This window comes from Diabrotica virgifera, chromosome 8, assembly GCF_917563875.1.
Source record: "Diabrotica virgifera virgifera chromosome 8, PGI_DIABVI_V3a".
Lineage (NCBI taxonomy): Eukaryota > Metazoa > Arthropoda > Insecta > Coleoptera > Chrysomelidae > Diabrotica > Diabrotica virgifera.
In genome coordinates, this window is record NC_065450.1 from 44,846,164 (window position 1) to 44,873,600 (window position 27,437).

Sequence of the window (27,437 nt, forward strand, 5' to 3'; positions counted from 1 at the left end):
AATTAAAAATTTACGGTCGCTACAATAAACACAATACGATACATAAGAATAACTATGATTTTTGTATAAAAAGACACTGCACCTATCTAATGTACTTTACAGAATTGAAAATGGACTATTTAAGCGGCCTCAGGAATATTTTAAAATTTTAATCAATTTTTTGGCTGAAAAACAAATAGAATATCTCGTTAAATATTAAATTAAATTAAATCATGAAAACGGTATTGGAAAAAAAGCGGCAGGACGCTTCTTTTAAAAGAATAAACGTTTAATTGTGATGAGTGGTTCCTGAGATACAACCGGTCAAATTTGACCAAAATTTACGGCAAAGATATAAACAATAGGATCATAATTTTTTAACCATCACCTCTTTATTTTTGTCCTCTTTCTCCACATCAATTTTCATATCTTTAAAATACTCATAACATATATTATTATAATAAAAACTATCGATATTACCAGTGAAAATTGCCAAAAATAGCAAAATTCCAATCAAAAATTAGGTTGGAGAAAATGTAATCTCCAAAGTTCAAAATCGGTATACGTTAAAAAAATGCATTTTCTCGGCTTCCCATGGAGCAATTTTCTTTATTCTTTTTTTGTTCCCAAGTAACTCGAGTAGAGCCATCTAACGCATTATTAAATGTAAAAGTTGATTTTGTTTTGTTATAATAGATTAATTTATTATAAATAATAAATGAATTTATTTATTATGTATAACAAAATTTTTTAAGTTGTTTAGATAAAAATTGTTTAAATAATTATACCTACAGCTTTCAAATGAATATTTGTGTTTTTAACGTTAAAAGGTACACTTGTAGTAAGTTTATCTAAAAAAGTCTACAACTGGAAAAAATATGTAGTTTTCTTTTCTTATAAATGAATTAATGTATTATAACAAAACAAAAGCAAATTTGACATTTAATAATGCGTTAGTTAGATGGCTCTACTCGAGTTACTTGGGAACAAAAATGAATGAAGAAAATTGCTCCATGGGAAGCCAAGAAAATGCATTTTTTTAACGTATATCGATTTTGAACTTTGAGATCACATTTTCTCCAAACTAATTTTTGATTGGAATTTTGCTATTATTGGCAATTTTCACTCGTAGTATCGACAGTTTTTATTATAATAATATATGTTATGAGTATTTTAGAGATATGAAAATTGATGTGGAGAAAGAGGACAAAAATAAAAAGGTGATGTTTTTTTTTGTGTGAATTTGATGGCCTTGGCGAGCCAATTAGCCAGACATTTTATTTTAAAAGCAAACAATTTTTTTTCAATCAGAGGAATTTTTTCTGTATTTCTAACTCTAGATATATGTACATAACAAACTAACATACTACTATCTAAAAAAATACACTGTTTTGGATGTAAATATTTTTTTTGTATATATTTATTTGTTTTGTATATTTTTTTATTATATTTTTAATTTGTTTTTTTCTTTCTTTTTTTTTAATTGTTTTTTTACTACGCTAAGACATAAACCCGATTCAACATCTCGTAGGTTTACATCTTCTTAGTTTTTTTTCTTTTTTTTCCCTTTTTTTTATCTTTTTTTTGGTTTTTTTCTCTTTTTTTTTTTGGTTTTTTTCTCTTTTTTTTTTTGTTTTTTTCTTACTTTTTTTTGTGATGGTTCGAAAATTATGATCCTATTGTTTATATCTTTGCCGTAAATACCGGTGAACTTTGACCGGTTTTATCGGAGGAACCACTCATCACAATTAAACGTTTTTTCTTTTAAAAGAAGCGTCCTGCCACTTTTTTTCCATTACCGTTTTCATGATGTAATTTACGTTAATGATTCCCGAGATATTCTATCCTGAGACCGCTTAAATAGTCCAATATCAATTCTGTACAATCAATTCAAGTACATTAGATAGGTACAGTGTATTTTTATAAAAAATCATAGTTATTCTTATCTATCATAATTATTGTGGTTATTGTAGAGACCGTAAATTTTTAATTAACAATTCAATTGTTGCTAAACTGTTCATTCAATTTCCATCAGCTTCTGGAATTGTAATCTATACGAAAGTATCTTTTATGTTACCAAGTTATTTAATTATTGATAAACAATTACTTATCTAAAATTTTAGTTGAAAATTAAAGATTTTGTTGGAAAAACCCGCATTTTCCGGGGAAAATTTTCGTCAAAGTAAATTGGGAAAAACACGTCTCTATGCAGAATTTAATTACGGTGAATTTTTATTTGGGTGTTTTTGGTGCAAAGTTAAAATGTTTTGAGTTATAGAGCAACAATTGAAAAAAACACGATTTTCGGGCGCCATTTTGTTTATAAAAAAAGTAGCACAGTATCTGCGGCTTTGCATACCTATATTATACAGTCATAAGATTCGATTCCAGCAATAAAATTGCTGGTAAATAACTTTTTCTTGCATTTTGCTAATTAGCCCAGAGTAAAGTTCTACTTCGTCTTTTTGAATTTTTAAATTGTTATTCATCATGACATGAGGTTCGTTATGTATTTTGTTTTGAGCATATTTATTTTTAAACTGATTTTAAGGCTCTTTTCAGTTCTTATAATATGGTGTGAATTTCGCCTAAGTCATCTACTATCAAAACTATGTCATCAGTATCTTGGTTTAGTATTTCCCTGTCGACACTTATACCTTTATGATCTCAATCAATAGTTTTAAAAGCTCCTTCTATGTTATCAAAAGTATTTATTCTATTTATTATTCTAAGTTATCAAAAGCTTTCGTAATAGTGTGTAAAATAGCAAAATTCCAATAAAAAATTAGGTTGGAGAAAATGTAATCTCAAAGTTCAAAATCGGTATACGTTAAAAAAATGCATTTTCTCTGCTTCCCAATTTTCTGTATTCTCTTTTTTTGTTCCCAAGTAACAGCTCTTTGACTCTTTGCATTTCTATAAATATTGTATATAAACATGGAATAACGGATATCAATCCGACTTTCATTTAATGCTTCACTTGCACTATCTAGTTCTACCGAGTCAAACGCTTTGTGGAAATCTACAAACATGTTGATTCCAGAGGTCTGTTGAATTCTATGGATTTTTCAATGAGTTGTTTTATCGATTGCAGGTGGTCTTTGGTGCTAAACTTTGATCGAAATTCCGCTTGCTCTCTGAGTTAATACATGTTGAATTTCTTATCCAATCTGATTGGTATGATTCTTGTGAAGAGTTTAATAAATTAATATTAATACCTTAATCTTCTCCACCATCACAATAATAATAGTAATAAAACTATTATGCTATTTATTTTGGGCTCAAACGGGAGACATGAAGAACTGTCCTGTAATTGTAATAGACAATGATGTACAGTGGAACCTCGATAAGTCGGATTAATCGGGACTGCATCCGATCCGGGTTATCGAAAATTCCGGTTAGCCGGAGAATATGGAAAAAATAATAAAATATGGTATACATACTTTTTTTTTATTTGAAATCTTGCAAATTTACAATCTACTCTGTACAAAGGAGTATTAAGTAAAACTGATAAATTATGTAATGTTTTGTAGGTGTTGCCGGCCAGTGCCGGTTCACCTTATTCACCTCTGTATTCACTAACACAAATGTCACTCACACAAGTCTTGGAAATTGGAGAGCGTGGAAATCAGCTCGTTGTTGTGATTGATACTTCTTTTTCTATGTTTGGTCGCATGTAGTCCTATTACGTCCTTTATGAATGGTATTTTTAACTCCTCATGTAAAGTTTGGTTTGAAATATACCAGGGTGCATTTGCAATGATTCTTAAAGTTTTTGATTGGTATGTCTGCAGAATTTTGGTGTTTGATGGTTTCGTACATCCCCATAGTTCAATCCCGTAGGTCCATATAGGTTTTAGTATTATTTTGTATATTGCCAGTTTGTTCTCTGCATAATTGTGATCTTCTACCAAGAAGCCAATTCATTTGTCTGGTTTTTATTTGGAGTTGTTCTTTTTTAGCTTTAATGTGCGCTTTCCATGTTAGTTTCTGATCAAGGTGAATACCTAAATATTTGACTTCGATCTTCACTGAGATAACTTGGTGGTTTATTGTAACATGTGGACAATTTACATGTCTGTTCGTAAATGTTATATGAGCCGATTTTTCGTGGTTTACTTTGATTTTCTATTTTTGGAGCCAGTTTTGTAATCGATCTAAATGTGTTTCTAGCTTGTTAGAGGCCACTTCTGGATCATGGTCAAGCGCAATTATTGCTGTATCATCGGCAAACGTGGCGATAGTTGTTTCGTTGGTAGTTGGTATATCAGCAGTGTATAGTAAGTACAAAAATGGTCCAAAAACACTGCCTTGGGGTACTCCTGCCTTATGAGTTGGTAGCTTCTATTATCTTTTTCCATTTTGACATCGAAATGTCTGTCGGAAAGGTATGATTTTAGAAGTAAGTAAATCTGACACGGCATGTTTGTTTTTAGTTTGTATAACAGCCCTTGGTGCCAAACCTTGTCAAAGGCTTGCTGGATATCTAGAAATGCTGCAATGCAAATGTTCTTGTTCTCTAAACCGTCTCTGATTAAATTTACTATCCTATGGCATTGCTGAGTTGTGGTGTGTTTTTCCCTCAAGCCAAATTGATGATTTGGTATTAAATTATTAATCGAGGTTATTTTTTAGAAAGTATAGGCAGCAGGCTTATAGGTCTGTAAGAAGCAGCTTCTGTTGGTGGCTTTCCAGGTTTGGCGATCATGATAATTTCAGCAAATTTCCATTGCGTTGGATAGTAGGAAAGATGAAGAATTCGGTTGTATAAAGTAGTGAGAAACACGATAGCTCTTCTTGGTAAATGTTTGAGAATTTCTCCCACTATTAGATCATAACCTGGAGCTTTATGGGAGTTGATTTTCGTTATCTCTTCCATAATTTCTGATGTAGTAATTGATCCAGCAGGTGGTGGTAGTGGTAGTTGACAGGGAGCATCTAAATAGCTATTTATTTCTTCATCTTCGAATAAATCTACTGGTGCAAACACTTTTTCAAGGTGTTCTACAAAAACTCTTCCTTTTTCCTCATTTGATCTAGCCCATGCATTATCGTTCTGTCTTAATGGAGAAGCTGTTACGACGGGTCTTTTTATTTTTTGGGTCGCTCTCCACAATGAATGATCACTGGGAGTCAGGTTTTTGATGAAATATTCAAAAGATGTATTTCTGTATTCTTGAAGTGCTGAATGTAGTCTGTGAGTAATTCTATTGAGATTGGTTTTGTTCGCTGGGTTTCTTGTGTGCTGCCAGATTCTGCGTGCCCTACGCTTCTCGGTTACCAACTCCTTAATATATCTGGGAACATCATCTGTCTTTCTCTTATGATGTACAGGTGTTGCTTTCCAGGCCGCATTTTGCATCAGATTTGTGAAATCGTGAACTGCTGTCTCAATTTCTTCTTCTGTTTTTAGCCTTACGTTGAGACTTAGGGCCGGTTGTTCGAAGACTAATCAACAATGATCATTATCAAATAATTAATTATTGTCACCACCTGCTAATGTCAACTTTAAAAACATAATTGATTACAATTCTGAGACTAGAATCAATTAATATAACAATAATTATTAACATAATTGATAATAAATCTCATAATTGTAATTAATTATGTTTTCAGCAACCTAAATAAAGTTGACATTGACAGTTTTGATGACAGTAATTAAATATTTGATAATGATCATTGTTGATTAGCGTTCGAACAACCGGCCCTTAGATTGGTGTTTACGATTTCATGAAATTCTAGCCAGTCAGTTCGTTGAGAACACAGTCTAGGAGGGGAAACTTTTTGCAGAATTTCACTACTCACATTGATGATGATGGGACTATGATTGGAGCTAAGGTCAAAGTTTGATTTAACATCACATCGATGGATTGGTATACTTTTGATTGTAGCAAAATCTAATAGGTCTGGAATTTTATTTCTATCAGTGGGCCAATAAGTTGGCTCGCCAGTTGATACGTAGTTAAGATTTTTTTGTTGAACTGTTTCCAGGAGATGTTTTCCTTTGGTTGTAATAAGTCTTGAACCCCAGGTAGTGTGTTTTGCATTCCAATCTCCAGCAATTATGTAATGGGAGCCTAGAGAATCAAAAAGTTTATTATATTCTTCAGTTGAGATCATATGTCGAGGGGGACTGTATAGTGAAGCTATTGTAATATGCCATGTTGTGCTTTGTATCTTTACTCTTGCACTTTGTATTTTGTTTGTAATATATGGCTGCAGTTCATAATGTTTAATAGAGTTTTTAATAATTACAGCAGATCCTGCATGAGCTTCACCATCGGGATGATTGGCATAATATGTTACATAATTGGGTATTTTGACTACAGTTCTGTCAGTGCTGTGACTTTCAGAAATCAAAAGTATATCAAAAAACAATAACCTCCTGTATATGATTTGCAAGTCCGTTTGAGTTCCAAGCTGCTATGATAAGTGTATGAGCCATTAGTGTGCAATCTTGTTAATAACAGTTGTGAGCATTGTTAAGATCATGCTGTTCTGATTAAGTAGTTGGTTGAACATGTCTCTGAATTGGTTAAGGAAGCTGCTCAAGACGTCTGTTAAATTTTCGTTCTCATTGTGTGTTGACTGCCAAGGTATACATACTTATAGATAAAATACATTATGATTGCAGAAACATGAAATATATGCACATTACATCTAAATTACGTACAGTTGTATACAGTATTGTTTATTTCTTGGTAAAAAACTCAGTCAAAGTGAAAAAATGTTTGTTTTGTCTGATGAAAATCGGTCCGAGTTAGCCGGACTTCCGGGTTATCGGAGGCCGACTTTACGGGGTTCCACTGTACTCGTTATATTTATTGATTTAACTTCTATTACACATCATTTACATCTATGTACATAAGTTACACCTTAATAATTTCATAATACTTTTAAATATATTGTTTAAAAACAAAACTAAAAAAATATTATATTCACTTCAATGTTGTCGAGTATGCTGCCACACTAAAATATGCCGGATACAATGAATGCCACGAAGATGGAAGACAGTGCAAAGAAATTGGAAATTCCGCACCCCAACATGACAAAAAGATCCCTGCTAGATCCTAAACGTATTGGACTGACATAGAAACTTGCTGTCTCGATATGAAAAAGAAAGACACGATACAATTGAGTGGAGACAGTTGGAAGAGGATTATATTAAAATGTGGTCCATGTAACAAACGACTAATGATAAAAGACTGGGTGTAATGTATTCCAGAGTTTCCAGAAAAATATAAGAGAAATACGTGATTTGAAAGTAAAAAATATGCGGATATGTTTCCATATTTTTTCAGTTTTTGGTACAATATTATGTTAACAACGAAATGTTATTCAAAAATATACGTAGAGTTTGACAAAATGGGTCGTGATTCATGGCACAGATTTTAGTCCTGTCGCCAGGGGGGGTCATAGGCGTAACCAGGGGGGGGGTTTTGGGGGTTGTAACCCCCCCCATTGGGATGTACTTTGAGCTCTATACGCTTAACACCATAGCCCTCAGAGATCTTCCAGTAGTTGTAACCCCCCCCTTTCAGGTAGTTGTAACCCCCCCCCTTAGGATCATCCTGGTTACGCTTATGGGGGGGGGGGTACAACGGCCTCGTTAATTCAGATGGACTTACTCAAGTTTTTTTTATGTATTTTGACCCGTAGAACACGAATTTTTTGGGTAACAGTTGATCCGGATGTCGATAAGATTGTTATAGACCAAGAACTTGAGGAATCAAATAACAGCGATTTTTGGCAAAACACAACAATATTTTGTATTTTTTGGGCCATTTTAAGTAAAAAATATTTCTACAAGTTTTTTCGTAGGATGCACAGTTTTCGAGATAAACTCGGTTGAACTTTAAAAAAATCGAAAAATTGCAATTTTTGAACCCGAATAACTTTTGATTAAAAAATAAAATAGCAAGTCTGCTTACCGCATTTGAAAGTTTAAGTCAAATTATATCGGTTTTGATTATTTGCATTGGTAAAAATTTATTTTTTTATTGTTTAACAAAGCTATAAACACGTAGGGTTTCCCGTGCTTTTACATGCGTTTTAACGCATGTAACTTAGAAATAGTCTTGATTGCACTAGTACCTATTCTACCTACTCGTTCGATTTTAAATGAGAAATCATAGAAACATCACTCACGCACTAGTTGTTTGTAGCTTTGTTTAACAATAACACAATAAATTTTTAGCAATGCAAATAATCAAAACCGACATAATTTGACTTGAACTTTCAAAGGCGCTAAGCAGAATTGCTATTTTATTTTTTAATCAAAAGTTATTCGGGTTTAAAAATTGCAGTTTTTCGATTTTTTGAAAGTTCAACCGCGTTTATCTCGAAAACTGTGCATCCTACTAAAAAACTTGTAGAAATATTTTTTGCTTAAAATGACCCAAAAAATACAAAATATGGTTTTGTTTTGCCAAAAATCGCTGTTATTTGATTCCTCAAGTTCTTGGTCTATAACAATCTTATCGACATCCGGATCAACTGTTACCCAAAAAATTCTTGTTCTACGGGTCAAAATACATAAAAAAAACTTGGGTAAGTCCATCTGAATTAACGAGGCCGTTGTACCCCCCCTGGCGACAGGACTATTTGGGCTATAACGCTAAAGCTAAACTGAGAAATAAAGTGACGTAACGCAAAATTTAATAGTATTAAAAATACAGTGATGAGCGCGTTAATAACCGGAAAAATAACGCAAAAGAAGGAAAACATAATACATTGTCAAATAAAAAGAGATGAAACTAGTAGAGGTGGAAATTATCGATATAAACGTATAAATTAACATTACATTACCTAGTTTCCCACCTTTAGACGTCTGTGACAGGAGTATTATATAAAATTCTCCTATCACAGTGACAGTTTTCATACTCCTCCGATACTGTAGGTTTTTATAGGAAATTTATAGGTTTCTATATAACTGTATAACATCGACGGAAGGTGGGAAAAAAAAAACTCTCCGCCTCTAGCTATTGCTTTTCCCAATCTAGCACATTATTCAGTCAATTGAGAAGGAATTACATTCTTTGGCTCTAATTATGACATATATGAACATAATCCTATTGTAGTTATTCCTGCAAATAGTTCAATTTTTTACGAAAAGTTAGTAGTACAGGATAAGCTTAAGCTTATAACAAACAAACTGAATGAAACTATTACATTAGCAGAAGAACAATAAGGTCGGGAAGATCATGCATCGATGCTATATTTATAATAAGGCAAGTTCAAGATAAATCATTAGAATACAACAAACCGGCATATTTATGTTTCGTGGACCTTAAGAAAGCATTTGACAGGGTCAAATTAAAGGACGTTATCCATTTGTTATACTCAAGAGAGGTACCTCTAGGAATAATAATTAAAACGATCGAAAACATCTACCAGAACAACACAATAAAAGTAAAAGTAGAAGATGAACTAACTGACCCAATTGAAGCTAGCAATGGGATAAGACAGAGGGATTCCTTGAGTCCTTTTGACGATTCCAGACGATGCAATCCTAATCTCTCAAAGTGAAAATGATTTACAACGTATGCTGCACCAATTAACATAACCGCCTGAAAATTTAACATGTTAATTTCCCCACAAAAGACAAAATGCATGGTAGCACAATTAATTTTATGAAACAGCCCCACGAATGGAAGCCATTTTAATGAAGCGCGACTAATTGGATAAACATGAAGATATATAGACCTGACAAAATTCGTGCTACAAAATTTATTAAGTACCTCGGTTGCTCAAGTCATCAAGAGATTTAAGGGAGTGGATTCTTTAATAGATGTTATGATATATACTCTCATTAGCTTAGAAAAATTAGAAAGATAGAAAAATCGGAATATGGATGTGAAATAAAAAATAAAGAAAAAAAAATAAAATATTGGGCGCCACTGGTTACCTAAGGAACCAGAATTTATACAAAAAAAAACAAATATTAAAAGAAAAATGGTATTAAATCAAAATGAAACAGAAAATAGTCAAATAAAAAAATATACAGAATATTATAACGTAACTTACCTTATTTATTCAGAATTCTATACTCAGTCAATTTTTTTAATGTTCTTACGATTCAAGAGAGAAGGGAAGAAAATAAATTATATGTTGAAAATCAAACATTATTTATTAAAAACAAAAAAATTAATCTCTGATCTCTCTGTTATAATTAGAGACCAGATTACCAATTAATCAAAGATGAAACGAACAGTTTTACAAATATAAAAATTATACCTTAACAATTAGTGTCCTGGCTTCTTCCTCGTAGCTTGATTCGAAAGTCCAAGGCGCTATTGCACTCGCGAAACACTTCACTGTCGTTAGTTACAGCAAACAGTACATTGTTTATAAACAAACATTATTATAGAAAAATTCAGCTTTCACTTGAAGATAAATAGTTTAAAAGTTCGTTAAACTGGATCAAATTTTACTTTTACTCGAATAAAATTATTTAGTTAGACTCGAACGTGATTATTGAAAGTTCATTAACTTTGACCAAAATAAAGTATGTGAACATACTACATGTTTTAACTGCACTGTTAAACATAGTAATGAGAAAATTGAAACTCCTCTCTCCTACTTCTGGTTCTGACTGCTTAAAAGAAATTAGTGGATACCAAAATTGGTATAAAATGAAAATTGGTATAAAATGATAACGACGATTTGCTTAGAAACAGCGGGAAAATCGCCGGGGTTCACGATACACCATCACATTCGCCGGGCTGGAATCAGCTTAGCCGGCTGGGAAACTGGAAAACTACATTCCGAAACCTCAATGGAACTTAACTCCTATGACGATGGCCCTAAAGGAACCAAAACTCAACTTCACTTGATGGTGACTTCTACCGAACTCAACTGAACATGATGATGGCTTCTACGGAACTCCTTCTAGGACCGCTCACTCGATCCTTCTAAAACTTGGGTTCCTTCTCCCAAAAAAAGTGACTTCCTACTTAGACCAATAGGAATCATACCAGATATTTCTCTACCAATCAAATGGTCAGAAAAACTCTCAAGACATCCCTCGAACGTCATGATGGTTTTACTTTCAACCAATTAGAAATACTTAAACTTCGCAATAACAAAATCCCTTGAGTTTACACGAAATGCGATGACTCATACAATTTTACAGTTAATCCTCAGAAACAATATTTCAGAGTTTTACTAAAAGCAATCGACTAATCCTTCCTGCTCTAATACAACCCTCATGTATATTTGTGTCTGAGAAAGGCATAAACCTAAGACTCTAGTCTACAAATGCCATAAAAACCTTTATACTCTTGAGTCTTTACTTAACGTGGAACCTCTTTGAAAAATATTCCGTTTACAATTGTGTAGGATATAAACAATTTGGGGCACCTTTGTACACCAAATTTCAAAGAAATCGCAAGAACCGAAATAAACATCCAAATCCCGTGAGAATTGAAAAACGCCATACTCTGCACTTTACGGAAGATCGATATACAGGGCGTAGCGAAAGTGTACAACTGTAAACTGAGTCGGAATTTTCAAATATTTAGACGGAGGACTTTCAGCGTGTTTCACTGCCTCCCCCACGATTTCAACGTCGTGCAAACCAGTTTGAAATCGGAACCAAACACCAAAAAAAAATGAAACGGTCAAAACAAAAAAAGAAGATTAACCTAATGCAATCTCAAAACACAAAAAAAAAAACTGGACATTCGACTTGACGAGTCGACTCCAGGAACGGTTCGTTGGCTCAAGACCTCTAAAATATTTCAGTAATGACAACACGACAGTGTTGTCCCAAAACACAAATAACTAATTCGTCGTGTAATTGCTCAGAGACCTTAGGCTCACGCTAACAAATACACTACACAACTCATCGACAAAAACGAAAACATAAAATACAATAACGCTACACGTCATCTTAAGCTCAAATAAACTAAAAAAATGCGATAACGCAACGCGTCATCCTAAACGCAAATAAAACTCAAACGCTGTCGAACAATACGACCGCACTGCGCGTCATCGTTAACAAAATAACGCACAAAAAAACGACGACGACGCTCTGCGTCATCATCAACAAAAATCTAGCCAAGGTATGTTATCGTTTTATTGGACGCATAGGAGTATTTCATCCCTGACTAACACCACGAATAACATACGAATAATGATGGTATGCATCATTAACGCCATAAAAAAAATAACATGTTGTCCTTGTTTTGGATGCGTAAAGTCTTTCATTTACGACTAACACCAAGGACAACATATAATGGATGCATAGGAGTATCTCATCCCTGACTAATACCATAAAAAAAATACCATGTTGTTTTGGATGCGTAAAGTCTTTCATTTACGACTAACACCAAGAACAACATATAATGGATGCATAGGAGTATCTCATCCCTGACTAACACCATAAAAAAAATACCATGTTGTTTGGATGCGTAAAGTCTTTCATTTACGACTAACACGAGGGACAACATAGTTTGATAACGCTATAAGCTGTTATCAAAAAAAAACAAACACACACACAAAAAAAGGAGTTACCGATAGTTTACGAACCATTTTAGTTCTTCAAAGCTAAACTATCGTTGGCAACTAGACAAAAAAATTACAATTGGGGTGGTGGATGTTTAGATTAGTTGTGATAACCAGAATAAATGATATCTAACGCGTTATCAGACGCCTAATAATAGGTACATTTTCGGTAAGTCTTAATCGGGTAGGGTCATAATCAGTATTGTCTAATATTCCGGTCTACACAACCCAAAAAAAAAATACCATATTCCACCAAAGATATACAAAATTAAAATGAGACTAAGTTTTACTAACACCCTTAAAAGCAACAAAAAGTTTGGTCGGGGTAGCAAGAACTAAAATCTGACTAAACTATATACAAATATTTACAATAAATAGGACAAAGTTCACCTAAGTGTAACTTTTCCTCTAACACGGACAAAATAAAAATATCGAAGATGAAGTACGCAAAGGCGTAAACAGAATAAAAAATAAAATAAACGAAAGAAATAAGCAAGCAGTCAAAGGAAACGATAAAATCAAAAACTAAAAAGGAAAATAAAGAATACTTTAAGAACTATTCTTCACAACAAAACAGATTTAAAATAGTCGATTACGATCCTGTCCAAAAATAAAAATTGTGATTTTACACATACAAAAAATAACTGAACAGCAAAACATTTTCACAAACTGGTTGGATTCAAAGACATGCTTGTGATAAGTTTACCAACAAAGCACAAGAATTCCGAAAAGCACTGGATCTATTGCTGAATTGCAACCATGAATGACTTCTCATTCCGACGGGTCAACTGCCGAGTTTATCCCAAATCAAAACCCTAAGCTTCCCCAGTGTCTGGTCATTTACACTGCCAAACAACAACTCCTAACAACAACAAAAAATCGGAACTCATAGGCCCCATAGGCAATAGCAAACCAAAGCAAACCAAAAGCAAAAAAAAATGTTTACCATCCGTCGGCAAAACTTCAAAAAAAAAGTAAAATAAAATAAAGAACAGTATTAGTTCTTTCTGAGTCAATCTAATGTAGTACAAAAAATAACAATGTGGTCCAAACATAAGGTGAGTTGACTAACAAACAAACACAACATAGGCTGTGGGCTATACCCAATAATTTGTTCTAATAACAACTCAAACAAAATCGATTGCCAAGAACGTCAGACGAACTTGCATCGAACCAAAATATCGAACGTGTAGACTTCTTTCGAAAGTCCACCATCGAAACTAATATACCGAACGTGTAGAGTGTATCTACCCCACCATCGGAAGATAATTATCGAACGTGTAAATTCCTAATGGAAATTACCATCGAAACTAAAATCTCTTAAAAGACTGTAAGCCCTGAAAATTTTCAGAAAATCTCTTAAGAAAACAAAAATTTAGACCACAAATACTGATGTAAGAAGAAATAAAATAAGTACTACAATCTACCATACTAAAAAAATTTGACTTATAGGAAAGTTCGCTATTAAAGACAAAACGGCGTTTATCAAGCTGATCTCCTACAAAAAAAATAAGAAAAAATAAACAAAAATTTCGGACCGTAACACACAATAACTCAAAAAAAAATAATTTTCAATCCTAACAGATTATTAATCCGTCGAACATCTCAACAGATTCCAAAAATACGAAAACAAATGGCAAAACAAAATATATAGGCTTTACCTAATAGTTAATCTGTTAAATGATAAGAAAATATCTAAAAATTGTTATTTAAAAATAAGCTAAAGTCGAAAATGAAAATATTAACGACAAAAAAATGAAAATTAATTTGAATTACGTTGTTTTAGACAAAAAAGGTTATTGTCTAAAATTTAAATTGCTGAATGTTTCTATTTAATCAATTACAAAAAAAGTTTTACAGTTTTCTTCGTTATTTTAACGAAAAAACATTTTTTTACAAAACATTGTAAAACATAAACACAAACAATAAATTATCCTTCCTCTTGATCGTAAGACATTGCTGAGTAGGTAAGTTACAAACACAAAAAATAATAAAATTTGAAAATAATAGTATTTATTTTCATAAATCAAACACAAAATACCAAATGCAACGGGGTAAAAATTCAACAACTGTTTGTCATACCCTCGTAATCGAAAAAGGTTTTCGCCGGTCGGCCAGAGCATCCATCGGCTGACGGCTGGGATCGAAAATCTTGCGAAGCCGGCGGTTCAAAATCTCTCGCCGCAGAAAAATATGGGTTGCAGCTGATCGTAAGGACTACGATCGAACGAAGGCAAATAAAATGTAACTAGAATCAAATATGCTAAGAAATAGATAGAAAATACTATAGAATGGTAATTAAGAGTAAGACGTCCCAGGTTGGCTGCGTCATTTTTATGTAAGACAAAAGATATAGCTCCTGTAGTTGGACGACATTTTAATGTAAGACAAGCTAATAAGAATTAGACAAGAGATAGCCCCACGTTCTAGGGTGCCATTTTTATGTAGCACAATTAATTTTATGAAACAGCCCCACGAATGGAAGCCATTTTAATGAAGCGCGACTAATTGGATAAACATGAAGATATATAGATCTGACAAAATTCGTGCTACAAAATTTATTAAGTACCTCGGTTGCTCAAGTCATCAAGAGATTTAAGGGAGTGGATTCTTTAATAGATGTTATGATATATACTCTCATTAGCTTAGAAAAATTAGAAAGATAGAAAAATCGGAATATGGATGTGAAATAAAAAATAAAGAAAAAAAATAAAATATTGGGCGCCACTGGTTACCTAAGGAACCAGAATTTATACAAAAAAAAAAAACAAATATTAAAAGAAAAATGGTATTAAATCAAAATGAAACAGAAAATAGTCAAATAAAAAAATATACATAATATACAGAATATTATAACGTAACTTACCTTATTTATTCAGAATTCTATACTCAGTCAATTTTTTTAATGTTCTTACGATTCAAGAGAGAAGGGAAGAAAATAAATTATATGTTGAAAATCAAACATTATTTATTAAAAACAAAAAAATTAATCTCTGATCTCTCTGTTATAATTAGAAACCAGATTACCAATTAATCAAAGATGAAACGAACAGTTTTACAAATATAAAAATTATACCTTAACAATTAGTGTCCTGGCTTCTTCCTCGTAGCTTGATTCGAAAGTCCAAGGCGCTATTGCACTCGCGAAACACTTCACTGTCGTTAGTTACAGCAAACAGTACATTGTTTATAAACAAACATTATTATAGAAAAATTCAGCTTTCACTTGAAGATAAATAGTTTAAAAGTTCGTTAAACTGGATCAAATTTTACTTTTACTCGAATAAAATTATTTAGTTAGACTCGAACGTGATTATTGAAAGTTCATTAACTTTGACCAAAATAAAGTATGTGAACATACTACATGTTTTAACTGCACTGATAAACATAGTAATGAGAAAATTGAAACTCCTCTCTCCTACTTCTGGTTCTGACTGCTTAAAAGAAATTAGTGGATACCAAAATTGGTATAAAATGAAAATTGGTATAAAATGATAACGACGATTTGCTTAGAAACAGCGGGAAAATCGCCGGGGTTCACGATACACCATCACATTCGCCGGGCTGGAATCAGCTTAGCCGGCTGGGAAACTGGAAAACTACATTCCGAAACCTCAATGGAACTTAACTCCTATGACGATGGCCCTAAAGGAACCAAAACTCAACTTCACTTGATGGTGACTTCTACCGAACTCAACTGAACATGATGATGGCTTCTACGGAACTCCTTCTAGGACCGCTCACTCGATCCTTCTAAAACTTGGGTTCCTTCTCCCAAAAAAAGTGACTTCCTACTTAGACCAATAGGAATCATACCAGATATTTCTCTACCAATCAAATGGTCAGAAAAACTCTCAAGACATCCCTCGAACGTCATGATGGTTTTACTTTCAACCAATTAGAAATACTTAAACTTCGCAATAACAAAATCCCTTGAGTTTACACGAAATGCGATGACTCATACAATTTTACAGTTAATCCTCAGAAACAATATTTCAGAGTTTTACTAAAAGCAATCGACTAATCCTTCCTGCTCTAATACAACCCTCATGTATATTTGTGTCTGAGAAAGGCATAAACCTAAGACTCTAGTCTACAAATGCCATAAAAACCTTTATACTCTTGAGTCTTTACTTAACGTGGAACCTCTTTGAAAAATATTCCGTTTACAATTGTGTAGGATATAAACAATTTGGGGCACCTTTGTACACCAAATTTCAAAGAAATCGCAAGAACCGAAATAAACATCCAAATCCCGTGAGAATTGAAAAACGCCATACTCTGCACTTTGCGGAAGATCGATATACAGGGCGTAGCGAAAGTGTACAACTGTAAACTGAGTCGGAATTTTCAAATATTTAGACGGAGGACTTTCAGCGTGTTTCAATAACAGCAGATCCAATAAGATGTAAATTGGAGCTGGAAGGTCAGATAATAGAACAAGTGATGGAGTTTAAATACCTAGGCTTCACACTATCTAGCTACGGAAGGCTCGAAACAGAAGTGGAAGATCAAGTGAATAGGGCAAACAGAGCTGCAGGTTGCCTGAATGACACAAAATGGAGAAATAAAAACATCGGAAAAAAAGTGAAATGCGTTCATAATGGATTTCCTGCTCCAATATAGCAGGAAACATCGGTTTTGGGTTCACGAAATATTAAAAAAAGAAGAGAATATGGCGATTTTCATCATCTTTTCCCGAATAAAGATGATCCAAAATTTCTCAAATATTTTCGAATGTCTCAAACCAAATTTTATATTTTCATATTTCAAAACAAACAACGCGCTTTCAATTAAAAAATTAACAATATATCTGCTTACTACCAACAATTACGACGCACTGGGCACTGGCGCCGACTGGCCGTTCGACTTCAACGGATTTTATTCTCCACGGAGAATTTTGGCCGTTCCGTTTGCGTGCTGGACTGTGCCGGGCCGAGCTGGCCGCTCATAAAGCAAGAAACCCATTATGAACGCCCGGCACGGCACAGCCCGGCACGGCACAGCACAGGCCGGCACGTCCAAAAACCCATTTGTAACGACCGGCACGGCACGGCACCGGAAAATTGATCATATATTTTAAAAACTATCGTAAAATAAAAGTTTTTAAAAGACATAAACTACTCAATTTTAATGAATATGCATCATGTTAAAAAAACGAATTCATGGTTAAAAGATAATGTACGTACCTGTCCATTGATCAAAATTTTCGGATATTTGTACCCATGTATTGTCCTTTTTCTTACTATCATGATAACTTGAGTCCGATACATCATACAAAAATGGGTATTCTCTGACACTCTCAATGAAAAGTTCTTCCATATTATTTTATTTCAAAAGAAACAATGCGCTTTCACTTAAAAAATCAACAATATATCTGCTTATTACCAACAATTATGACGCACTGGCGCCGACTGGCCGTTCAGACCGTTCGACTTCAACGGATTTTATTCTCCTCGGAGAATTTTGGCCGTTCCGTTTGCGTGCTGGCCTGTGCCGGGCCGAGCCGGCCGCTCATAATGGGTTACGTTGCATTTAAAACTATACAAATGAATTTGGACTGTCCTGTGCCGGGCCGGGCTGTGCCGTGCCGGCCGTTCATAATGGGTTTCTTGCTTAAGCAAGAAACCCATTATGAACGCCCGGCACGGCACAGCACAGGCCGGCACGTCCAAAAAACCATTTGTAACGGCCGGCACGGCACGGCACCGAAAAAATGATCATATATTTTAAAAACTATCGTAAAATAAAAGTTTTTAAAAGACATAAACTACACAATTTTAATGAATATGCAGCATGTTAAAAAAACGAATTCATGGTTAAAAGATAATGTACGTACCTGTCCATTGATCAAAATTTTCGGATATTTGTACCCATGTATTGTCCTTTTTCTTACTATCATGATAACTTGAGTCCGATGCAACATACAAAAATGGGTATTCTCTGACACTCTCAATGAAAAGTTCTTCCATATTATTTTATTTCAAAAGAAACAACGCGCTTTCAATAAAAAAATCAACAATATATCTGCTTATTAAGCAAGTTCATTATGAACGGCTGGCACGGCACAGCCCGGCACAGCCCGGCCCGGCACAGGACAGTCCAAATTCATTTGTATAGTTTTAAATGCAACGTAACCCATTATGAGCGGCCGGCTCGGCCCGGCACAGGCCAGCACGCAAACGGAACGGCCAAAATTCTCCGAGGAGAATAAAATCCGTTGAAGTCGAACGGCCTGGACGGCCAGTCGGCGCCAGTGCGTCATAATTGGTAATAAGCAGATATGTTGTTGATTTTTTAATTGAAAGCGCGTTGTTTCTTTTGAAATAAAATAATATGGACAAACTTTTCATTGAGAGTGTCAGAGAATACCCATTTTTGTATGATAGTATGATGCATCGGACTCAAGTTATCATGATAGTAAGAAAAAGGACAATACATGGGTACAAATATCCGAAAATTTTGATCAATGGACAGGTGCATACATTATCTTTTAACCATGAATTCGTTTTTTAACATGATGCATATTCTTTAAAATTGTGTAGTTTATGTCTTTTAAAAACTTTTATTTTACGATAGTTTTTAAAATATATGATCATTTTTCCGGTGCCGTGCCGTGCCGGCCGTTACAAATGGGTTTTTGGACGTGCCGACCTGTGCTGTGCCGTGCCGGGCTGTGCCGTGCCGGGCGTTCATAATGGGTTTCTTGCTTTAATGAGTTACGTTGCATTTAAAACTATACAAATGAATTTAGACTGTCCTGTGCCGTGCCGGGCGTTCATAATGGGTTTCCTGCTTTGGGTCCGGCACAGGACAGTCCAAATTCATTTGTATAGTTTTAAATGCAACGTAACCCATTATTAGCGGCCAGCTCGGCCCGGCACAGTCCAGCACGCAAACGGAACGGCCAAAATTCTCCGAGGAGAATAAAATCCGTTGAAGTCGAACGGCCTGAACGGCCAGTCGGCGCCAGTGCGTCGTAATTGTTGGTAGTAAGCAGATATATTGTTGCTTTTTTAATTGAAAGCGCGTTGTTTGTTTTGAAATATGAAAATATAAAATTTGGTTTGAGACATTCGAAAATATTTGAGAAATTTTGGATCATCTTTATTCGGGAAAAGATGATGAAAATCGCCATATTCTCTTCTTTTTTTAATATTTCGTGAACCCAAAACCGATGTTTCCGTCGTAATTTTGCATTTTCGTCTGTTTCAATCTCAGCACAAATTTCACTTACTCTTCTGACGAGGTCTCCATGGCAAATGATCATTTTTCCGGTGCCGTGTCGTGCCGGCCGTTGCAAATGGGTTTTTGGACGTGCCGGCCTGTGCTATGCCGTGCCGTGCCGTGCCGGGCGTTCATAATGGGTTGTATGTATTACACCGTTCTTAGGCGTCAACGCCCTTCGGTAGGGATCTATGGAGGAGTATCACCGAGCCGCAAGCCCTTATCCCTTGCCGTACTGCTCCCTCATAGGTCGATCAGATGCCCGCATATTCCAGTCTAAGCGCCAGATTCATATTTAGAATTTTATACTGGCGCGTTAGCCTTTTTGTTTTTCCGATGACGTGGGCTGGGCTTGAACTCACATACCTCAAGGCGAAGTGAAGTGTGGGTCAGCCGCTAGTTGCACTGAGCTATCCGATCGACAATGGGTTTCCTGCTCCAATACCCTAAGTAGCCAAGGGCGGATCCAGGACCGATTTTCGGAAGGGGCCATGAACTTTTTTTGGGGAGGGGAAGGCGGAGGTACGGGGGGTAATTTTTAAAAATTAGGGTTACAATGGTGAGTTTTAAGGCAATTTTCACACACTTTTACCGTGTGTAAGGTTTAGAACTCACCATTCCAGCCGTAGTACCGATTAGAAATTATTAAGATTAAAAGATTAAAAATAAAACGCAATACTTGTAAATCAATTCCTTTTGACTGTGCGGAAATACCAACCAACTCCTTCCTCCTCTGTTCTAAGTGCTAGTGACCCAAGTAACGCTTCATTTCGTTTTTATTCTTTGTGTGTATAGAAAATGGAAATTGATACGATTTTGATGGCTGTCAAGGTCATTCTAACAATTTGCAATTTGTAAAATTATCAACATTTTGGTTTATAAAACAACCTGTCATTCTTGAAGCTTCCGTTACTGCCTTTGTTCAATTCTAGTCCAGAAAACATACAAATTGTATGTATTGTTTTGTACATAATATATAATGTGTTTGAAATTAAAAACATTTGAACTGCAAATATTTAAATTTATATTTTTGAAGTTATACTTCTTTAGGCACGAGGGTGAATTTTTACATTCCCTGACGCATGCGCACACCGACAGTATGGTATTAGTCGCTACATATTTTAAGTTATGTAGCGGAAATAAGGTGTGCGTGAAAAGAATATATTATTAGTGTTTTTAGTAAATATATTTATTATAATTTTTATGTCTGTGGATTTGTCTTCCTCCTTATAAGCATTATTGAAAATATTTATTTTCAATAATTGTATCTGTCACCGTGATTGTAATTATGTCCGAAAAATGATCGACTGAATACAAAAGCGGTGGTAGCTAATCGGTAGAGCATTCGCCTAGGGATCGAGAGGTGCCCTGTTCTAATCCTGACAAAGTCATATCCTTTTTTTTTTTTAATTTTTGGTATTCTTTTTGTTCTTTCTAACATTATTTTTAAATTTAAATACAATACAAAAAAAACTGTTTAAAGTAGATAGGTATATTGATTTCGTTGAAATCATAATATGAAGTTAGCTTATATTATAATAGAAGTAAGTATAACTTCTTACGTGCGTACAAAGTACACACACATTCTTTTTTTTTAATTCTCGGAGGGGGCTATGGCCCCCATAGACCCCTCCCTAGATCCGCCCTTGTAAGTAGGATATTGTTACTTTCCCTAGGCCCTAGTCCAATAGTCCAATACCCTACCGTTATTTCGTTACTTTAAATATTTCGGTATTCTGTTTTTAGAGTAGCCGGTTAATTTGTCTCGTTACTTTTGAATAACAAATAATACTACAATGATTAAAGTAATTTAAAAAAGCATGAAAATAGAGTAATATCATCTGAAAGTTTAAAATGCGAAAGTGTCAATGTTTATTTTAAACTGTTAATTTTTTGTTTGTAGTCTGCTGCGCGATTAAGAAGAATAATGAGTTTTCTTTATTAAAGATAAGCATACCGAAAATTGAAAAGGTAACATAATTTGTTTCGCGATTAACAACGAGACATTGTGTTGGTGTCATAAACGCCGAAAGATATGCATATCAAAGACAGAAACTTATTGTTCATTATGTTAAAATACAGTGCTAGTCAAAAGTCCGTACCCCCCCTCGTATCTTTTGTACGGTTATACTTATAATAGTGGAATTTGGAGGGAGGAAATAAACGGATATAGGCTTCTTAACTAGTCATGACAGGTGACGTAATAGTGACAGATGACGTTACAGCGCCACTATGACAGATAATTTTAAATGGGACCTTATGGCAAGTGATACCTCGTTTGAAAGGTATTGAAAATACCTATCCAGTCATACTAATTTTTTTGGGTTTAAGTTGATTTTGATTTTGGTGAATAAATTAAATAAATATAACATTGTAGTTTCGTATTTAACTAATAAAAATTCAAATGTCCGCCTATGGTTTTTTTGTCAAAAAAGTTGACGTTTTTCAGTTCTCTAGTAGTTTTTACGTCAACGTCAACCTTTTTGACAAGTAATCATAGGCGGAGGTTTGAATTTTTATTAATTAAATGCGAAACTTCAATTTTATATTATTTCATTTATTCATCAAAATGAGCTTAAACTCAAACAAAATTAGTATGACTGAATAGGTATTTTCAATACCTTTCAAACGAGGTATCACTTGCCATAAGGTCCCATTTAAAATTATCTGTCATAGTGGCGCTGTAACGTCATCTGTCACTATTACGTCACCTGCCATGATTGGTTAAGAAGCCTACATCCGTTTATTTCCTCCCTCCTAATTTCACTATTATAAGTATAACCGTTCAAAAGATACGAGGGGGGGTACGGACTTTTGACTAGCACTGTATAATAGAAATAGACTGTTGTTTGATAGTTAGTCGAAAATAGCTGCGCATTTTCAGCAAATTTTGGTTTGTAACCGATATCGCACACTCAGCACAAACAATGTTAGTCTATAGGCCGATAAAATTTGTAAATAATATGTATTATATTTTTTATCAGCTCAGCTGAGATGACACAATATTTTTAAAATGTTGTGGTGGATATTATCAAAATCTGAGCAATTATTTTTAGAGTGAAGAAATCGTCTGCTGGGACAGAATGATTAAAATGTTTTATTTTTACATTGTACTTATGAGTACGTATAAAATGTGGCAAATGTTCTTTTAATCAATACTTTGATTCGCTATGTATGCTTATTGTATTGTTCGTAATGTGCATAAGTCCAATTTTACAAATTTTTATTACATATTTTTTTGCGTCTCATAGAATCTCTATGCATCTAAGCATATACCCGAAATATTATACTACCTAAATGACACTCGATTCTAACTGCAAGACGCAAGAGTCTCGCAGGGTTAGTCTTGTTCTTGCTCAAATCTTGCAGGGTCAGTCTTGGTCTTGGTCTTGCTAAAATGCAAGAACAAGACCAAGACTGCAAGACCAAGACCGGTTTTGGGCAACACGCAACACTAATGCTGCACCAATTTAATATAACTGCCAGCAAATTTAACATGTTAACTTCCCCAAAAAAGACAAAATGCGTGGTTATAACAGCAAATCCAATAAGATGTAAATTGAAGCTGGAGGCTCAGATAATAGAAAAGTGGTGAGTTTAAATATTTAGACATCACACTACGGAAAACTCGAAACAGAAGTGGAAGATCAAGTAAATAGAGCAAACAGAGCCGAAGGTGGCCGAATGAACCAATATGGAGAAATAACAATATCGGAAAAGATATGAAAGGCAGAATTTACAAAACAAAAGTCATCTGAACAATAATCACATATGCGGCAGAAACACGATCTGGCACAGAGAGGACAAAATTGCTGGAACCAGCTGAGATAAAAACCCTTCGAAAAATCGATGGTAAAACTATGGGACATATAGAAGTACAGATATCACGGGTAACATTAATTACTTGGTAAGAAACAGAAGAGTAGAATGGAATGACCACATAAGCCGAATGACAACAAATAGAGTAATAAGGACAGCGAGAGACGGTTCCCCACTAGGAAGACGATCAGTCGGAAGACCACGAAAACGATGGAACGACAACTTGACTAACTGAATATCTTCTTCTTCAAGGGCCATCTCCGCGACGGAGGTCGGCAATCATCATTGCTACTCGGACTTTGGAGACGGCTGCTCTGAAAAGTTCATTTGATGTACATCCGTACCATTCTCTCAGGTTGCGCAGCCACGATATTCTGCGTCTCCCTATGCTTCTTTTTCCTTGAATCTTTCCATGCATAGTGAGTTGGAGCAAGTTGTACCTATCTCTTTACTAGAGCTTCACGATACGATACAATATCGATACTTTTTAAGTATTGAGTATTGTATTGGTTATGCCAATGAAGTATCGTATCGAGTATCGATATCGGCAATACTTTCTTATAAAAATATCGTATTGATATTGATTTCGATACGATATCGATACAATACTCGATAAAATATCGTCATAAAAAGGATTATACATCTGAGCTGTGTTGGCCCTTTATGGCAACTTTTGCATGCTTGGCAAATGTACATTATTCTAAAAATATTACGAATATGTATATTCTTATAAAGATTGGCTAAATGCTTCTTTGAAAGTCGAAATTCTGAATTTGAAAGTCGACTTACTAATTCTGAATTGTTTAAAAACTACTTTTGAAAATATATGGAAATCCCTGGAGATTCGGAATAAATTGCAATTCAGAATTTGTTAAAAATTATTTTTGAGTCATCATCACTTACTTTCATAATATTGCCACAAATGCCACATGATTAAACAGTGTAATCATAACAGACATTTACTCACTCTCAAGAATTTCAAGTTCATGCACTCAAGTGTAAAATATTATAAACAGCTGATGCTTGGGTTGCAGGTTACTTATACTTTTATGTAATAAATAATTATGATCTAAATACCTATTCCACAAAATATAATCAAACAACTGTGGCGTTTTATTTATTTTGTTCTCGATATCGATATTTTCAATAATATCGAGGCAAGCGTATCGACAATACAAGAGTATGGTATTGATTTCAGATAATGAGTATCGTATCGACATTAATATTGCTAAGGTATTTATTGTATCGGTATCGTATTGGTTTTCGATACGATGTCAATACAATATCGAAATTTTTTATCGAATATCGTGTAACTATACTCTTTACGCGTGTAATGTGTCCGAGATATTCCAATTTTCTGTTTTGGATTTGATTGTATTTAAGAAGTTTTTTTAACCGAATAAATAAATACCCAATAATCATAATTTAAAAATAAAAATCGATCTGTTTCGGAATTTGTCTCCAAAGTAGCCTATTCGCGAAAAACTTAATTTTTATTCCATAATTCTGCACCCCACCCCAATGTCACTGTATTAAGTTCGATTACGATAGTATCTTTTTTAGCCTAAAATTATTCATTTAATTATTCTTGTTTCTTAGGAATATATGGACATTTTTAAAAATAAATCTGAAAGTTATTATCAGTATGAGGAAGATGAGGTTTTGGAAGAAGATTGGGCGATAACAAAGAATACAAAGCCTCCATCGGAAGATGGAAATAGTTTTCTAACAAAACTAATACATTATTGGAATGAATCATTGTATTGGTAACAAAATATTGTTAATACAAAGTTTTTGTTTATATTACTTAGATTTTATTTGTCGATTTTAAAGTAATAATTATATTATATTGTCTTTTTTGAACGATTTATGTATTTTTGTTTAACACTTCTACACTACTTATAAACGAGTATTGTATTATGCATATTTTCTAAATACAATTATTCTTCTTGGTTCGTTCCAGTTTATTTAATCTTAAAGTTAAAAAAATAAAAAAAAACAAAAAATGCTACCACATAGCTGAGGCCCCGACGAGATTCGAACTCGTGATCTCCTGTTTACTAGACAGGCGCTTTAACCAACTAAGCCACGGCGCCGTTGGAATGCGTGAGCTATTTTACTGAATTTAAACGTAGAGCTGATTTGATATAAATTTTTATCTCAAATAAAGTACATACACAGGGTTATTGAATAAAAAGAAGTATTTGCTTTTACTTCCTCGTATTTAAGTATTTAGTTAGTAGTAATTACATAAAGCATTAAAGAAATGACTTTATTCAATTACTATTAAGGTACGATTCCGAACAAGACCGCAAACCGCAAACTGCAAACCGCAGACCGCAGCGACAGACCTACTGGTTCATATGGTTTCTTATGAGGTTGATGTCGAGTAGAGCGGCACTGTCGCCACCGCACGCAGAACGTCGCCACCGCAGACCGCAGGACTGCACCAGAACCAGTAGTGTCGCCGACCGCAGATCGACGACACGTATTTTTGCTGTTTCCAAATTGGCTTAAATTGAAAAGAATTGAATTTCTTTTGAAAATGAGTATTTTAAATGAATAAGAAGGGCAATTAATTAATTGTTTAGCAAAATATTAAGTTATTTACGAGTCGTAAATAACTTAATATTTTGCTAAACAATTAATTAATTGCCCTTCTTATTCATTTAAAATACTCATTTTCAAAAGAAATTCAATTCTTTTCAATTTAAGCCAATTTTACGAGGCAAGCTTCCTTCAAATTGTTTACTTTTAAATAGGGACCCAGTTGATTTCCTTTTTTTATAATGCAAAAGTAAAAGATAGTCGTCATCTTCTTCTTCCATCCAAAGATATAACATTAATTCATCGTTGTTCATTGCGTCTGACATCCTACTTATACGACTTTTAATATTATACTATTATAAATTCCCATCGTGCAATGCTGTTGTCGATATTATGTAGATGAAGTGCAGTTCTGCTCGGAATTGGTCTGACCGCAGATGACACTGTCGCTGCAGTCTGCGGTTTGCGGTCTGCAGTCTGCAGCCTCTTTCGGAATCGTACCTTTAAGTAAATACTTAAATATTTAAATATTTGTAAGTAAAAGCAAATACTTCTTTTTATTCAATAGACCCATTGTGAGCAGGGCCGTGTCGTGCTATGATGCGGCGAGGCAGTCGCATCAGGCGGCATCACTAGGGGGGCGGCATAATTAGTAAAATAAAAAAAAATTGTCAGATTGTGTAAAAATGTTGTCAGAAACTATAGAAAAGATGAAAATTTGCAGACAATATGGTTAATGAACAAATGAAAATTTAATGAAATTGCAGAAAATTTTGATATAAGTTCCGAATTTCCAGCTGAAAATTTTTTGCTCAATTAGAAATCCAATGAAATCAATTAATTTGTGGTCATCTGATTGAATACAACCAATAAAACCAACATTATACTGAAAACAGATCCCATGGGCTATTTTCACTCAATCATGTAGCTATGGATGGATACCTTTCGTTTCATTTCGATTTTGACATTTCAAATATTCAATATTTCAAAATGTCACGATTTGGTTGTAATACTGATGAGAATATTAATGAAATTATCGAATCAAATATACCAAAGAATACTGTTTACAGTAAAAAATTACTTTATACATCTTCATCAGTTATAGAAACTAACATGTCTGGATCTTCATTAAATTTTTCTAATTGTTCCTTTGTTAATTGCACATTTAAATAAATTGTTTCTGTTCTGTATTTTTTTTTTCATAACCAGCCAAAAATTTTCTATCCGAATAACCCTCGAACATTGATAAATGCTCAAAAAATTTTTAACAACTTTCTCAAGCTTGTTCCTTACAGGCAACAGACCTCCGCCTACGGCGTCGGTCTGTTTCCAAGCAACAAGCTTTCGAAATCTGTTAT

At 34.2% G+C, this 27,437-nt stretch overlaps 1 protein-coding gene and 1 non-coding gene across 2 annotated transcripts in view; one reads left to right on the top strand and one right to left on the bottom strand.

The window, feature by feature from the left end:
* LOC126890145 (armadillo repeat-containing protein 1-like) overlaps positions 1-25,409 on the top strand; it is an 80,927-nt gene extending 55,518 nt beyond the window's left edge. The window contains exon 5 of the mRNA XM_050658995.1: positions 25,132-25,409. Coding sequence (XP_050514952.1) covers positions 25,132-25,302 — 171 coding nt within the window. The 3' untranslated portion in view covers positions 25,303-25,409. The remainder of the gene's footprint in view (positions 1-25,131) is intronic.
* Positions 25,410-25,554: 145 nt separating this feature from the next.
* Positions 25,555-25,628, bottom strand: Trnat-agu (transfer RNA threonine (anticodon AGU)). The gene has a single exon. It is a non-coding gene; the product is annotated as a tRNA-Thr (tRNA).
* Between the last annotated feature and the right edge of the window lie 1,809 nt (positions 25,629-27,437).